This window comes from Oncorhynchus masou, unplaced genomic scaffold, assembly GCF_036934945.1.
Source record: "Oncorhynchus masou masou isolate Uvic2021 unplaced genomic scaffold, UVic_Omas_1.1 unplaced_scaffold_1744, whole genome shotgun sequence".
NCBI lineage: Eukaryota > Metazoa > Chordata > Actinopteri > Salmoniformes > Salmonidae > Oncorhynchus > Oncorhynchus masou.
The window spans coordinates 17,050-32,507 of NW_027007594.1; the positions used below are offsets into that span (position 1 = coordinate 17,050).

A 15,458-nucleotide genomic window follows, 5' to 3' on the forward strand; every position below is an offset into this window, starting at 1 on the left:
TTTATTTAGCAAAGTGAATGAGCAGATAACCAACTTACATCCAAGAATAAAACACAATGAATGTCTGACTGGAAATCCAGATGGTTGATTCACCATCAACACTCTAACATGAAAGTGGAGCTACGATGTTAATCATGTTCATCGTTTTAGCAAGGGGAACAGTGTGATGAGTAACCTACATAACTGTTCCCCCCCCTCTCCACCCTCCAGTGATCAGATCCCACATCTCAACTCTGAATCATCGTCACCATGGTTACGAACCTGTCGAAACCTGCCGAAACTTGCATGCCGCAGGAGTCTTTGATTTTCCCACACATGGTGTCGACTAAAGAGGAGAGTCATCAGGACAGGCAGTGCCCCTACCGCAGCAGAAACATGGTGATCGGGACGGTGATGGGGGCATGGTGCCGACTGGCAGAGAGACTGATGAATCTGCTGATTTACTTGCACGACATACAGTATCCGGGCTACCTGCCATAAGGGCCCATGGTTCACAAAGCATCTCAGAGTAGGAGCGCTGATCTAGGATCAGGTCCTCCCTGCCCATATTATCTTAGAAATTCTGATTTTAAAAAAATCTAGCAATTCTATGGGCACAGATCTCCTTCTGAAAGAAGAGCATGCTGGGAATGTGGTAGGACTGTGTTGCCATGGATACTGAAAATAAATAAATGTTGTTCCCTACAACACTCATATCATCAGGGGAGAACGTGTCCACTGTCTCCTGGCATCCAGCTCAACTTTACAGGACTCTTTGGTGATGTAAGGAGTGAAACAGTAGCCAGTAGACTGACTTACTGTAGACCCCAACCGTCTGTATGACAACAACATTTCCCCTTTGCCTCGTCATTTTCTCATGTTGAGTCAACATGGGAACATTCCCCTGTACAACATCGTACAGTAAACATCATTTTCTCATGTTGAGTCAACATGGGAACATTCCCCTGTACAACATCGTACAGTAAACATCATTTTCTCATGTTGAGTCAACATGGGAACATACAACATCGTACAGTAAACATCATTTTCTCATGTTGAGTCAACATGGGAACATTCCCCTGTACAACATCGTACAGTAAACATCATTTTCTCATGTTGAGTCAACATGGGAACATTCCCCTGTACAACATCGTACAGTAAACATCATTTTCTCATGTTGAGTCAACATGGGAACATTCCCCTGTACAACATCGTACAGTAAACATCATTTTCTCATGTTGAGTCAACATGGGAACATTCCCCTGTACAACATCGTACAGTAAACATCATTTTCTCATGTTGAGTCAACATGGGAACATTCCCCTGTACAACATCGTACAGTAAACATCATTTTCTCATGTTGAGTCAACATGGGAACATTCCCCTGTACAACATCGTACAGTAAACATCATTTTCTCATGTTGAGTCAACATGGGAACATTCCCCTGTACAACATCGTACAGTAAACATCATTTTTTGGGTATGTTCCATCATAATCTAGATATCTACAGGATGGATGAAAGAGAGTTCTACTGATGGAACACTCCAGCCCTGTGTTCCATCATATCTAGATATCTACAGGATGGATGAAAGAGAGTTCTACTGATGGAACACTCCAGCCCTGTGTTCCATCATAATCTAGATCTCTACAGCATGGACGAAAGAGAGTTCTACTGATGGAACACTCCAGCCCTGTGTTCCATCATAATCTAGATATCTACAGGATGGATGAAAGAGAGTTCTACTGATGGAACACTCCAGCCTTGTGATCCATCATTACATTTACATTTAAGTCATTTAGCAGACATCATAATCTAGATCTCTACAGCATGGACGAAAGAGAGTTCTACTGATGGAACACCTCGTGTGTGTGCATGCGTGGTGTGTGCATGCGTGGTGTGTGCATGCGTGGTGTGTGCATGCGTGGTGTGTGTGTGCATGCGTGTGTGTGTGTGTGGTTGTGTATGCGTGGTGTGTGTGGTGTGTGTGGTTGTGTATGCGTGGTGTTTGTGTATGCGTGGTGTGTGTATGCATGGTGTGTGCGTGCGTGTATGCCTGGTGTGTGTATGTGGTGTGTGTATGCGTGGTGTGTGTATGCGTGGTGTGTGTATGCGTGGTGTGTGTGTGTGTGTGGTGTGTGTATGCGTGGTGTGTGTATGCGTGGTGTGTGTATGCGTGGTGTGTGTATGTGTGTATGTGTGTGTGTGTGTGGTGTGTATGTGTGGTGTGTGTGCGTGGTGTGTGTATGCGTGGCTGTTTCGTGGTGTGTGGGGGTTGGGTGTTGTCTAATTCTCTGCTGTCTGACAAGAGATGTGTGGTGTGTATGTGAGACTGTTAGGCCTTGGCTGGGCTCTACTGCTGGCTGACGGTGTCTCCGGAAGAATCTATGCGTGGTGTGCCCAAATAGCTGCTTTACACACATACATGTACACACACTCAGACCTTCAGCTGGGAAGGGGTTTAATCTGTGACTGAAAACAACAATGTGTGAATGTGAGTGGTCTGTTCCTGTGCTGTGAATCTCAAACATATGTGTGGGGCCACCATCCAGCCAAGAAACTGTGTGTGTTTCTCACCCTTCTGAATAGAATCAGGGCCAGCTGTTTGTATAGACAGATCACTCATAGACGTGAGAGGTTTCAACGGACAGCGTTGGGTTGTGTTAGGGTCTATGTTCATGACTCATAATCTCACATGTGACACACACATGTACACAGCAACAGTCAGGAATATATCAAACTCTCCAGTGCCACAATGATCAGGACAACGATGGAATTTGAATGTGTGTGTGTGTGTGATGTGTGGTGTGTTATGTGTGGTGTGTGTACTGACGGTGTGTATATGTGTGTATGTGTGGTGTGTGTATGATCAGGACAACATGACATGTGTATGTTGAATGAGTTCTGTGTAGGCCGTGAACAACATGACAGAATATATGTTATAATGAGTTCTGTTAGGCCGTAGATCAACATGGTGGAATATATGTTGTAATGAGTTCTGTTATGTGTGCCGTAGAGCAACATGACAGAATATATGTTATAATGAGTTCTGTTAGGTGTGTAGAGCAACATGACAGGATATATGTGTATGTGTGATGTGTGGTGTGTTATGCGTGGTGTGGTGTGTATGTGTGGTGTGTAGGCGTAGAGCAACATGACAGAATATATGTTGTAATGAGTTCTGTTAGGCCGTAGAGCAACATGACAAAATATATTTGGTATAATGAGTTATGTTGTTAGGCAGTAGAGCAACATGACAGAATATATGTTTTAATGAGGCTTTTCTGTGTTGGGTGTTGTCTAATTCTCTGCTGTCTGACAACATGACAGAGATACATGTTGGTAATGAGTTCTGTGACGGTGTCTCCGGAAGAATCTAGTGCAAACATGACATGAATACATGACCTTCAGCTGGGAAGGGATTTAATCTGTGACTGAAAACAACAATGATGAATAGAGGTCTGTTCCTGTGCTGTGAATCTCAAACATATGCCCGGGCCAACATCCAGCCAAGAAACTGTATGTGTTTCTCACCCTTCTGAATAGAGGGTTCTGTTTGTATAGACAGATCACTCATAGACGTGAGAGGTTTCAACGGACAGAATATATATGTTATGACTGAGTTCATGTTAGGCACGTACACAGAGCAATATGATCAAATATGCCACAATGATCAGGACAACGATGGAATTTGAATGAGTTCTGTTGTTAGGCCGTAGAGCAACATGACAGAATATATGTTATAATGAGTTCTGTTAGGCCGTAGAGCAACATGACAGAATATATGTTATAATGAGTTCTGTTAGGCCGTAGAGCAACATGACAGAATATAAGTTATAATGAGTTCTGTTGTTTGGCCGTAGAGCAGCATGACAGAATACATGATGTAATGAGTTCTGTTAGGCCGTAGAGCAACATGACAGAATATATGTTATAATGAGTTCTGTTGTTAGACCGTAGAGCAACATGACAGAATATATGTTATAATGAGTTCTGTTGTTAGGCCGTAGAGCAACATGATAGAATACATGATGTAATGAGTTCTGTTAGGCCGTAGATCAACATGACAGGATATATGTTGTAATGAGTTCTGCTGTTAGGCAGTAGAGCAACATGACAGAATATATGTTATAATGAGTGCTGTTAGGCCGTAGATCAACATGACAGAATATATGTTGTAATGAGTTCTGTTAGGCCGTAGAGCAACATGAAGGAATATATGTTATAATGAGTTCTGTTGTTAGGCAGTAGAACAACATGACAGAATTTATGTTATAATGAGTTCTGTTAGGCCGTAGAGCAACATGACAGAATATATGTTATAATGAGTTCTGTTAGGCCGTAGAGCAATCATGACAGAATATATGTTATAATGAGTTCTGTTGATAGACCATAGATCAACATGACAGAATATATGTTATAATGAGTTCTGTTAGGCCGTAGAGCAACATGACAGAATATATGTTATAATGAGTTCTGTTGTTAGACCGTAGAGCAACATGACAGAATATATGTTATAATGAGTTCTGTTAGGCCGTAGAGCAACATGACAGAATATATGTTATAATGAGTTCTGTTAGGCCGTAGAGCAACATGACAGAATATATGTTATAATGAGTTCTGTTGTTAGGCATAGATCAACATGACAGAATATATGTATATGAGTTCTGTTAGGCCGTAGAGCAACATGACAGAATATATGTTATAATGAGTTCTGTTGTTAGGCAGTAGAGCATCATGACAGAATATATGTTATAATGAGTTCTGTTGATAGACCATAGATCAACATGACAGAATATATGTTTACATTTCATTTGTTAGGCAGAGCTCTTATCCAACACTTACAAAGTGAATTCACCTTTGACATCCAGTGGAACAGCCACTTTACAATAGTGCATCTAAGTCATTATAAGGGGGCAGTAGAACAATCCTAGGACAGAATGGGTTTATGTTATAATGAGTTCTGCTGTCCTAGAGCATCATGAGGGATGTTATTGTTTCCACCATTGGGGGCCAGACATGACAGAATACTGTTTTATGTTATAATGAGTTCTGTTAGGCCGTAGAGCAACATGACAGAATATATGTTATAATGAGTTCTGTTGTTAGACCGTAGAGCAACATGACAGAATATATGTTATAATGAGTTCTGTTGTTAGGCCGTAGATCAACATGACAGAATATATGTTATAATGAGTTCTGTTGTTAGGCCGTAGATCAACATGACAGGATATATGTTGTAATGAGTTCTGTTAGGCCGTAGAGCAACATGACAGAATATATGTTATAATGAGTTCTGTTGTTAGGCCGTAGATCAACATGACAGGATATATGTTGTAATGAGTTCTGCTGTTAGGCAGTAGAGCAACATGACAGAATATATGTTATAATGAGTTCTGTTGTTAAGCCGTAGAGCAACATGACAGAATATATGTTATAATGAGTTCTGCAAGGCAGTAGAGCAACATGACAGAATATATGTTGTAATGAGTTCTGTTGTTAAGCAGTAGAGCAACATGACAGAATATATGTTATAATGAGTTCTGCTAGGCAGTAGAGCAACATGACAGAATAAATGACACCACAGGGCAAAGTGTTACTGATGAGGCCCCTGCCTGCTTCGATGGAAGGTGTGTGTGTGCGTGTGCATGTGTTTGTGTGATCATGCACAGGGGTCACCTGGGCCTCTCTCTTTGGCTTGAAGAAGGAGGGAAGCATAATTATTGAGGTCTTAGTAACAGTGAGAGTGTGAACACAGGGAGCAGAGAGGTCAGAGGTCATTGGAGACCAAATGGATCTGTGTTCATGACAGAGGAAAACATGAGTGAGGAAGAAGAAAGGCAAATGCAGAGAGAGAGATAAAGAAGGACAGAGAAAATGTATTGAGAGATGTTTGGGAGAGAGACAAAGACTGTCACAGAAAGAAAGGCAGACAGACAGAAATGTAGGAAGAGAGAGAGAGAGGTAGAGCTGAAAAAGGGAGAGAGAGGGATGGGGGGCTGAGAGAGAGCGAGAGGTAGAGATGAAACAGAGAGAAAGAGAGGGAGAGGAGAGAGAGGTAGAGCTGAAGGGGGTAGGCAGAGACTGCAGTAGGGTATTGTGTATGTTGCTATCTGCAGCAGTGACAGCTTTTGCTGAGTCAGAGTAGAGACTCTCCAAGCTGCAGCAGCCTGTGTGGTAGTGGTACAGTTTACCTGCAGCACTGCGTCATAGTAGACTGGAGTCACGCTCTACTGCTCAACACTGCCACCCAATGGTGAGACAAGAAACAACACCTGAGATGCAATGCCATGTAGAAAGATCTCAACACACCCTGACAGGATGAGAAAGCCTAAGAGTTGTTGGAAATAATGCAATGTACCAAGAGGCCTCATAACCATACCAACTAGCAACTAATTCCGTTCTTTTGGAAACCCTTCAGCCTTTGCACTACAGCATTACACATTGACTGTATGTGTTGGCAATCTGACCTGTGTGATCTGGCTATGGTGCATAAGTCAGTCAGTGTAGTAGTCAGTCACAGTATTATATCATCTCTATGGTAGTAGTGGCTTTGCACATAGGAGACAGGTAGAGGCAGTTCTGTCAGCAGGAAAAGTGAAGTGTCTTTTAACTCTTCACAGATGTGCTTCTCTGAACTACAGTCTACACTCCTCACTGGCACAGAGCAACTAGCCCAGAGCAACTAGCCCAGGGCAACTAGCCCAGAGCAACTAGCCCAGGGCAACTAGCCCAGAGCAACTAGCCCAGGGCAACTAGCCCAGAGCAACTAGCCCAGAGCAACTAGCCCAGGGCAACTAGCCCAGGGCAACTAGCCCAGAGCAACTAGCCCAGGGCAACTAGCCCAGAGCAACTAGCCCAGAGCAACTAGCCCAGAGCAACTAGCCCAGAGCAACTAGCCCAGAGCAACTAGCCCAGGGCAACTAGCCCAGAGCAACTAGCCCAGAGCAACTAGCCCAAACCAACTAGCCCAGGGAAACTAGCCCAGAGCAACTATCCCAGAGCAACTAGCCCAGGGCAACTAGCCCAGGGCAACTAGCCCAGGGCAACTAGCCCAGAGTAACTAGCCCAGGGCAACTAGCCCAGGGCAACTAGCCCAGGGCAACTAGCCCAGGGCAACTAGCCCAGCGCAACTGGCCCAGAGCAACTGGCCCAGAGCAACTAGCCAAACTATTACTGGACAAGATGTGCATTAATGAAATGTGACCCAATATACTACCCAATATACTAAAGGTTATAGTTCATATACTAAAGGTTTTAGTTCATATACTAAAGGTTATAGTTCATATACTAAAGGTTATAGTTCATATACTAAAGGTTATAGTTCATATACTTGGCCTATAGTTCATATACTAAAGGTTATAGTTCATATCTGGGGCTGCAGGTAGCCTAGTGGTTAGGTCATTTGATGAGTAACTGAAAGGTTGCAAGATCAAATCCCCGAGCTGACAAGGAAAAAATCTGACACAGGGTTTCACTCAAACATGCAGGGTTTTACTCACACATGCAGGGTTTCACTCACACATGCAGGGTTTCACTCACACATGCAGGGTTTCACTCACACATGCAGGGTCTCACTCACACATGCAGGGTTTCACTCACACATGCAGGGTCTCACTCACACATGCAGGGTCTCACTCACACATGCAGGGTCTCACTCACACATGCAGGGTCTCACTCACACATGCAGGGTTTCACTCACACATGCAGGGTTTCACTCACACATGCAGGGTTTCACTCACACATGCAGGGTTTCACTCACACATGCAGGGTCTCACTCACACATGCAGGGTCTCACTCACACATGCAGGGTCTCACTCACACATGCAGGGTCTCACTCACACATGCAGGGTCTCACTCACACATGCAGGGTCTCACTCACACATGCAGGGTTTCACTCACACATGCAGGGTTTCACTCACACATGCAGGGTTTCACTCACACATGCAGGGTTTCACTCACACATGCAGGGTTTCACTCACACATGCAGGGTTTCACTCACAGGGTTTCACTCACACATGCAGGGTCTCACTCACACATGCAGGGTTCACTCACATCACACATGCAGGGTTTCACTCACACATGCAGGGTTTCACTCACACATGCAGGGTTTCACTCACACACACATGCAGGGTTTCACTCACACATGCAGGGTCTCACTCACACATGCAGGGTCTCACTCACACATGCAGGGTTTCACTCACATGCAGGGTTTCACTCACACATGCAGGGTTTCACTCACACATGCAGGGTTTCACTCACACATGCAGGGTCTCACTCACACATGCAGGGTCTCACTCACACATGCAGGGTCTCACTCACACATGCAGGGTCTCACTCACACATGCAGGGTTTCACTCACACATGCAGGGTTTCACTCACACATGCAGGGTTTCACTCACACATGCAGGGTTTCACTCACACATGCAGGGTCTCACTCACACATACAGGGTTTCACTCACACATGCAGGGTTTCACTCACACATGCAGGGTTATCTCTCCAATCACTTGGACAATAAACCTTTGCTTAGTTAGCTTTTTCGTTGAGTCATTGACATGGAAATGTACCACAGCTGTGTGTGACTGTAAACTGATCTCTTCCTTGTCTTCTTTTAGAGAAACTCTACAACTCAAATGGACGAGAGCTGAGGAGAGCCCTGTTTTCCCTCAAACAGATCTTTCAGGTAATGTTCCCCTCCCTTTTGTCTTAGCAGCAGCCTGAGAATGTCAGATTCATTAATACTGCAGCGATAGTCCACTAATGGCTCTTGTTTATCATTAACTATCACACATTCTCCCATATGACACACACTTGTATGCAGATATGCACGAGTGTGTTGGACACACACACATACACGCATGCTTTGTACAGCAAGTGCTCATACAAACATACTTAACACAAACACACATACTGTACAGTAATATTTTCCTAGCTATCTGAACAGAGCTGTGCAGTGAGAGAAGACTGCCTCCGTGGCAACTATGCTATGCTGTACTCTGCTGTGCTCAGGTCCATGCTTGGCCAGAGCCCTGCTTCACACACTGGGGCTGGCTGGCCTGGCAGGGAATCACTGTGGAGGCTAGAGGGGGAGTGTTAAACATCACTTCAGGAGACCGTTGGAAGGAAAAGTGAGCTACAGATGTTGACAGGGAAATACAGGAATAGATCAGGACGTCTCACTGTGCCTGTGCACACTTGGAATGACTGGGTCAGGTTTGGAGGAAGTGGATGTTACCACACACACACGCACGCACGCACACACACACACGCACGCACGCACACGCACGCACGCAAGCAAGCAACTGCACTCGAGTAACCTCTCCCCTAAAGAGCTTGTATCAATACAGTGCATCCATGTGTTTGGATGAAGAATCCTGTTCACATGTTGTCTGCTGCAAGTCTATACCTAAATGTTATCAGAAGGTACAGTGTCTCCAGCTCTGTGGTCACAGATTGTGTAATATTTCAGTTCCAGCCCAGCTGTGTGTGTCTGGAACTTTCTCTCTCTCTGTGTGAGTACACACTTGTATACACAGTGGTTTTGCCAAATGACTGGACTCTCCATCATTGATGCATGTAGAAGCTGTCCTGGAAACACTCTGGTGTGTATTCCTATGAGGGAGGATAGCTCTAAGACTGACCACCCAACAGTACACACACACACACACACCTCTCCCCCTCACTCCCCACCTGAGCACTAGGTCCTAGCCTAGCGCTGCATAGCCCACTCCGAGGCCTGATGAAAACCTCCCTCCAGTACTTAAATGACTGAGCCGTTGACAGGTGTGAGAGCCACAGGCGGTGTTGTCATCTAGGAGAACAACATAAAGTGCAGGATTTGGCAAGCGGACATGAGGCTCTGCAAATAAAATACTACTGTAACATGTTGAAATATAGGATACAATCTCAGCAGAAATATCCACATAAGACAGGGTCATTCACTATGTATTTCAGGGTTATGATAATACTGTGTTTTTCATTATATTACATGTCCCAGTATCGAAGCACTGCTACAGTGGTCTTAGTTGTCCTCTTCAGTATTGTAAGACCTTTGTCTAGTATTAAGTCAAAAAGACTTGGATAAGCAGTCCACTAAAACATGCCTTTTCATGGAGCTCTCCCAAGGCCTTTTGATATTACACAACTGGACAGGCTGCCAATGAAACGTTGTGTGGTGACATCAAAGTGAAAGAAATAGCACTGAGCTCAGATCGGATGGTTCAGCATAAAGAAATAGCACTGAGCTCAGATCAGTTGGTTCAGCATAAAGAAATAGCTCTGAGCTTAGATCAGTTGGCTCAGTATAAAGAAATAGCACTGAGCTTAGATCAGTTGGTTCAGTATAAAGAAATAGCACTGAGCTCAGATCAGTTGGTTCAGTATAAAGAAATAGCACTGAGCTCAGATCAGATGGTTCAGTATAAAGAAATAGCACTGTACTCAGATCAGTTGGTTCAGCATAAAGAAATGCACTGAACTCAGATCAGATGGTTCAGTATAAAGAAATACCACTGAGCTCAGATCAGATGGTTCAGTATAAAGAAATAGCACTGAGCTCAGATCAGTTGGTTCAGTATAAAGTGCTCTCCCAGTGGGTGGTTGGCTACATGCTAACTCTACAGTCTCCGTCCCAAATAGCACCCTGTTCCCTTTATAGTGCACTGTTTTTGACCAGGACCTCATAGGACTATAGTCAAAAGTAGTGCCCTACATAGGGAATATGGTGCCATTTAGGACTGAAGCAAGCTGGGAGCCTGTTGTTCAGAAATACATTCATCCAATTGGATCAATTAGATTAGAGCTAATCGTGTTATAGTAAGGTTATAGCCACATAGTTGAAGGTTATTCAACAGGGCCCCATGCATCTTGTGTGTAATAAGGCACTCCTGATCTAGTAATTAAAGGGGTTCTCCAGCCATAGTTCCCCAGACACATTATCTACATTGAATTTTACTCCTGATCTAGTAATTAAAGGGGTTCTCCACCCATAGTTCCCCAGACACATTGTCTACATTGAATTTCACTCCTGATCTAGTAATTAAAGGGGTTCTCCACCCATAGTTCCCCAGACACATTATCTACATTGAATTTCACTCCTGATCTAGTAATTAAAGGGGTTCTCCAGCCATAGTTCCCCAGACACATTATCTACATTGAATTTCACTCCTGATCTAGTAATTAAAGGGGTTCTCCAGCCATAGTTCCCCAGACACATTGTCTACATTGAATTTCACTCCTGATCTAGTAATTAAAGGGGTTCTCCAGCCATAGTTCCCCAGACACATTATCTACATTGAATTTCACTCCTGATCTAGTAATTAAAGGGGTTCTCCAGCCATAGTTCCCCAGACACATTATCTACATTGAATTTCACTCCTGATCTAGTAATTAAAGGGGTTCTCCAGCCATAGTTCCCCAGACACATTATCTACATTGAATTTCACTCCTGATCTAGTAATTAAAGGGGTTCTCCAGCCATAGTTCCCCAGACACATTATCTACATTGAATTTCTCTCCTGATCTAGTAATTAAAGGGGTTCTCCAGCCATAGTTCCCTAGACACATTGTCTACATTGAATTTCTCTCCTGATCTAGTAATTAAAGGGGTTCTCCAGCCATAGTTCCCTAGACACATTGTCTACATTGAATTTCACTCCTGATCTAGTAATTAAAGGGGTTCTCCAGCCATAGTTCCCTAGACACATTGTCTACATTGAATTTTACTCCTGATCTAGTAATTAAAGGGGTTCTCCAGCCATAGTTCCCCAGGCACATTATCTACATTGAATTCCACTCCTGATCTAGTAATTAAAGGGGTTCTCCAGCCATAGTTCCCCAGACACATTATCTACATTGAATTTTACTCCTGATCTAGTAATTAAAGGGGTTCTCCAGCCATAGTTCCCCAGGCACATTATCTACATTGAATTTCACTCCTGATCTAGTAATTAAAGGGGTTCTCCAGCCATAGTTCCCTAGACACATTGTCTACATTGAATTTCACTCCTGATCTAGTAATTAAAGGGGTTCTCCAGCCATAGTTCCCTAGACACATTGTCTACATTGAATTTCACTCCTGATCTAGTAATTAAAGGGGTTCTCCAGCCATAGTTCCCTAGACACATTGTCTACATTGAATTTCACTCCTGATCTAGTAATTAAAGGGGTTCTCCAGCCATAGTTCCCTAGACACATTGTCTACATTGAATTTCACTCCTGATCTAGTAATTAAAGGGGTTCTCCAGCCATAGTTCCCTAGACACATTGTCTACATTGAATTTCACTCCTGATCTAGTAATTAAAGGGGTTCTCCAGCCATAGTTCCCTAGACACATTGTCTACATTGAATTTCACTCCTGATCTAGTAATTAAAGGGGTTCTCCAGCCATAGTTCCCTAGACACATTGTCTACATTGAATTTCACTCCTGATCTAGTAATTAAAGGGGTTCTAGCCATAGTTCCCTAGACACATTGTCTACATTGAATTTTACTCCTGATCTAGTAATTAAAGGGGTTCTCCAGCCATAGTTCCCTAGACACATTGTCTACATTGAATTTCACTCCTGATCTAGTAATTAAAACAAATTATTTGAATTTGTTTGGTGTGAACCCAGAGTTTCCCCATCACTTTAGCCAAGATGGACGGGGTTGTGGTCTGGGTCAGTAATACCAAATCAGCAATGAGAAGAGTGCTCACTCACTCACCCTCTGAGTGGTTCATTTGTGTCTAACCATTCATTAAACGAGGACAGCAATGCTCTTAGCACCTCTCTGTCACTAATTGGATGAGCTCTTTCTGTTAGCCGACAACAGGCACTTAGCAACCGACGTTTAAGGCAACTACAAAATACAGGGTTGCCATGAGAACAGGAAATGAGGTGCTTGGAGCATGATGGGTAATTTGTCCCTGGTGAAAGTAACGCACAACATACTTAGTCTTACTTGCTGTCATGGAAATATGTGTTGTCAAGGATACCATAAATCTCTTTAATGAAATGTAATGCTTGTATTTCCATACAGTGTGTAGTAAATGAATGTTACTGCAAACAATAATAAACAATGCCCATACTTGGCAAAGTTTAAAGGTCATTATTATACTGTAGATAAAAACATGAAACCTACAAGGGCTCTTAAATGTCGTTCAAGGTTTTTATAGATTTGTGGCATCAAAAAAAACACTCTCATATAACTTCCTAATCCTTGTCCCATTATGCTAAATCATACATAGATGTCCCAAATGCTGCCCTATTCCCTATATAGTGCACCACTATTGCGTTAAAATAGGGAATGGGGTGCTATTTAGGACTTATCCATAGAATCACTGCTACTCATAGCACATGACCAATCTCTAGTCGTCTGTGAGAGTCAGGCATAAACTGCTCGTCTCTCTGTTCCTCAGGATGACAAGGACCTGGTCCATGAGTTTGTGGTGTCTGAAGGACTGACATGTCTAATCAAGGTCGGAGCTGAAGCAGACCAGAACTACCAGAATTACATCCTCAGGGGTATGTACAGACCAGTAGTAACTCACACACACACACACACACACACACACACACACACACACACACACACACACACACACACACACACACACACACACACACACACACACACACACACACACACACACACACACACACACACACACACACACACACACACACACACACAGCTCTGTCTCCTCTCCCAGTCCCCAACCCCTCTTTGTACAACACATGACTACATGGCAATCGGAAAATGTATTTCTTGTATTGTCACATATACCAGATACTGTAGGTGCAGTGAAATGTGTTGTTTTAAAGGGACAGCCAAAGTAGTATGGTGGCCTGGGAGAAAATTAGGGTTAAGTGCCTTGCTCAACGATGGTGTCAATCAGAGATGGTATCAATCAGAGATGGTATCAATCAGAGATGGTATCAATCAGGGATGGTATCAATCAGGGATAGTATCAATCAGGGATGGTATCAATCAGAGATGGTATCAATCAGAGATGGTATCAATCAGGGATAGTATCAATCAGGGATAGTATCAATCAGAGATGGTATCAATCAGAGATGGTATCAATCAGAGATGGTATCAATCAGAGATGGTATCAATCAGGGATGGTATCAATCAGAGATGGTATCAATCAGGGATGGTATCAATCAGGGATGGTATCAATCAGGGATAGTATCAATCAGAGATGGTATCAATGATGGTATCAATCAGAGATGGTATCAATCAGAGAGCGATGGTATCAATCGTATCAATCAATCAATCAGGGATGGTATCAATCAGGGATAGTATCAATCAGGATGGATGGTATCAATCAGAGATGGTATCAATCAGGGATGGTATCAATCAGGGATAGTATCAATCAGGGATGGTATCAATCAGAGATGGTATCAATCAGAGATGGTATCAATCAGGGATGGTATCAATCAGGGATGGTATCAATCAGGGATAGTATCAATCAGGGACAGTATCAATCAGGGAGGGTATCAATGGTATCAATCAGGGATGGTATCAATCAGGGATGGTATCAATCAGGGATGGTATCAATCAGGGATGGTATCAATCAGGGATGGTATCAATCAGGGATGGTATCAATCAGGGATGGTATCAATCAGGGATAGTATCAATCAGGGATAGTATCAATCAGGGATGGTATCAATCAGGGATAGTATCAATCAGGGATCAGGGATAGTATCAAGTATCAATCATGGATAGTATCAATCAGAGATGGTATCAATCAGAGATGGTATCAATCAGAGATGGTATCAATCAGGGTATCAATGGTATCAATCAGAGAGGGATGGTATCAATCAGAGATGGTATCAATCAGGGATGGTATCAATCAGGGATAGTATCAATCAGGGATCAGGGATGTATCAATCAGGATGATGGTATCAATCAGAGATGGTATCAATCAGGGATAGTATCAATCATGGATAGTATCAATCAGAGATGGTATCAATCAGGATGGTATCAATCAGGGATGGTATCAATCAGAGATGGTATCAATCAGGGATAGTATCAATCAGGATGGATGGTATCAATCAGGGGTATCAATCAGGGATGGTATCAATCAGGGATGGTATCAATCAGAGATGGTATCAATCAGAGATGGTATCAATCAGTATCAATCAGGGATGGTATCAATCAGGGATGGTATCAATCAGAGATGGTATCAATCAGGGATAGTATCAATCAGAGATGGTATCAATCAGAGATGGTATCAATCAGAGATGGATCAGGGGTATCAATCAGATGGATGGTATCAATCAGGGATGGTATCAATCAGGAATCAATCAGGGGTATCAATCAGGGGTATCAATCAGGATGGGGATGGTATCAATCAGAGATGGTATCAATCAGGATGGTATCAATCAAGAGTATCAATGGTATCAATCAGGGATGGTATCAATCAGGATGGTATCAATCAGGGATAGTATCAATCAGGGATCAGAGATGGTATCAATCAGGGATGGTATCA

General features: G+C 43.1%; 1 protein-coding gene across 1 annotated transcript in view; it reads left to right on the plus strand.

The window, feature by feature from the left end:
* Nucleotides 1-249: 249 nt before the first annotated feature.
* LOC135532143 (FH1/FH2 domain-containing protein 3-like) overlaps nt 250-15,458 on the plus strand; it is an 83,071-nt gene continuing 67,862 nt past the window's right edge. The window contains 3 exon segments of the mRNA XM_064959770.1: nt 250-390; nt 8,591-8,662; nt 13,380-13,485. Coding sequence (XP_064815842.1) covers nt 250-390; nt 8,591-8,662; nt 13,380-13,485 — 319 coding nt within the window.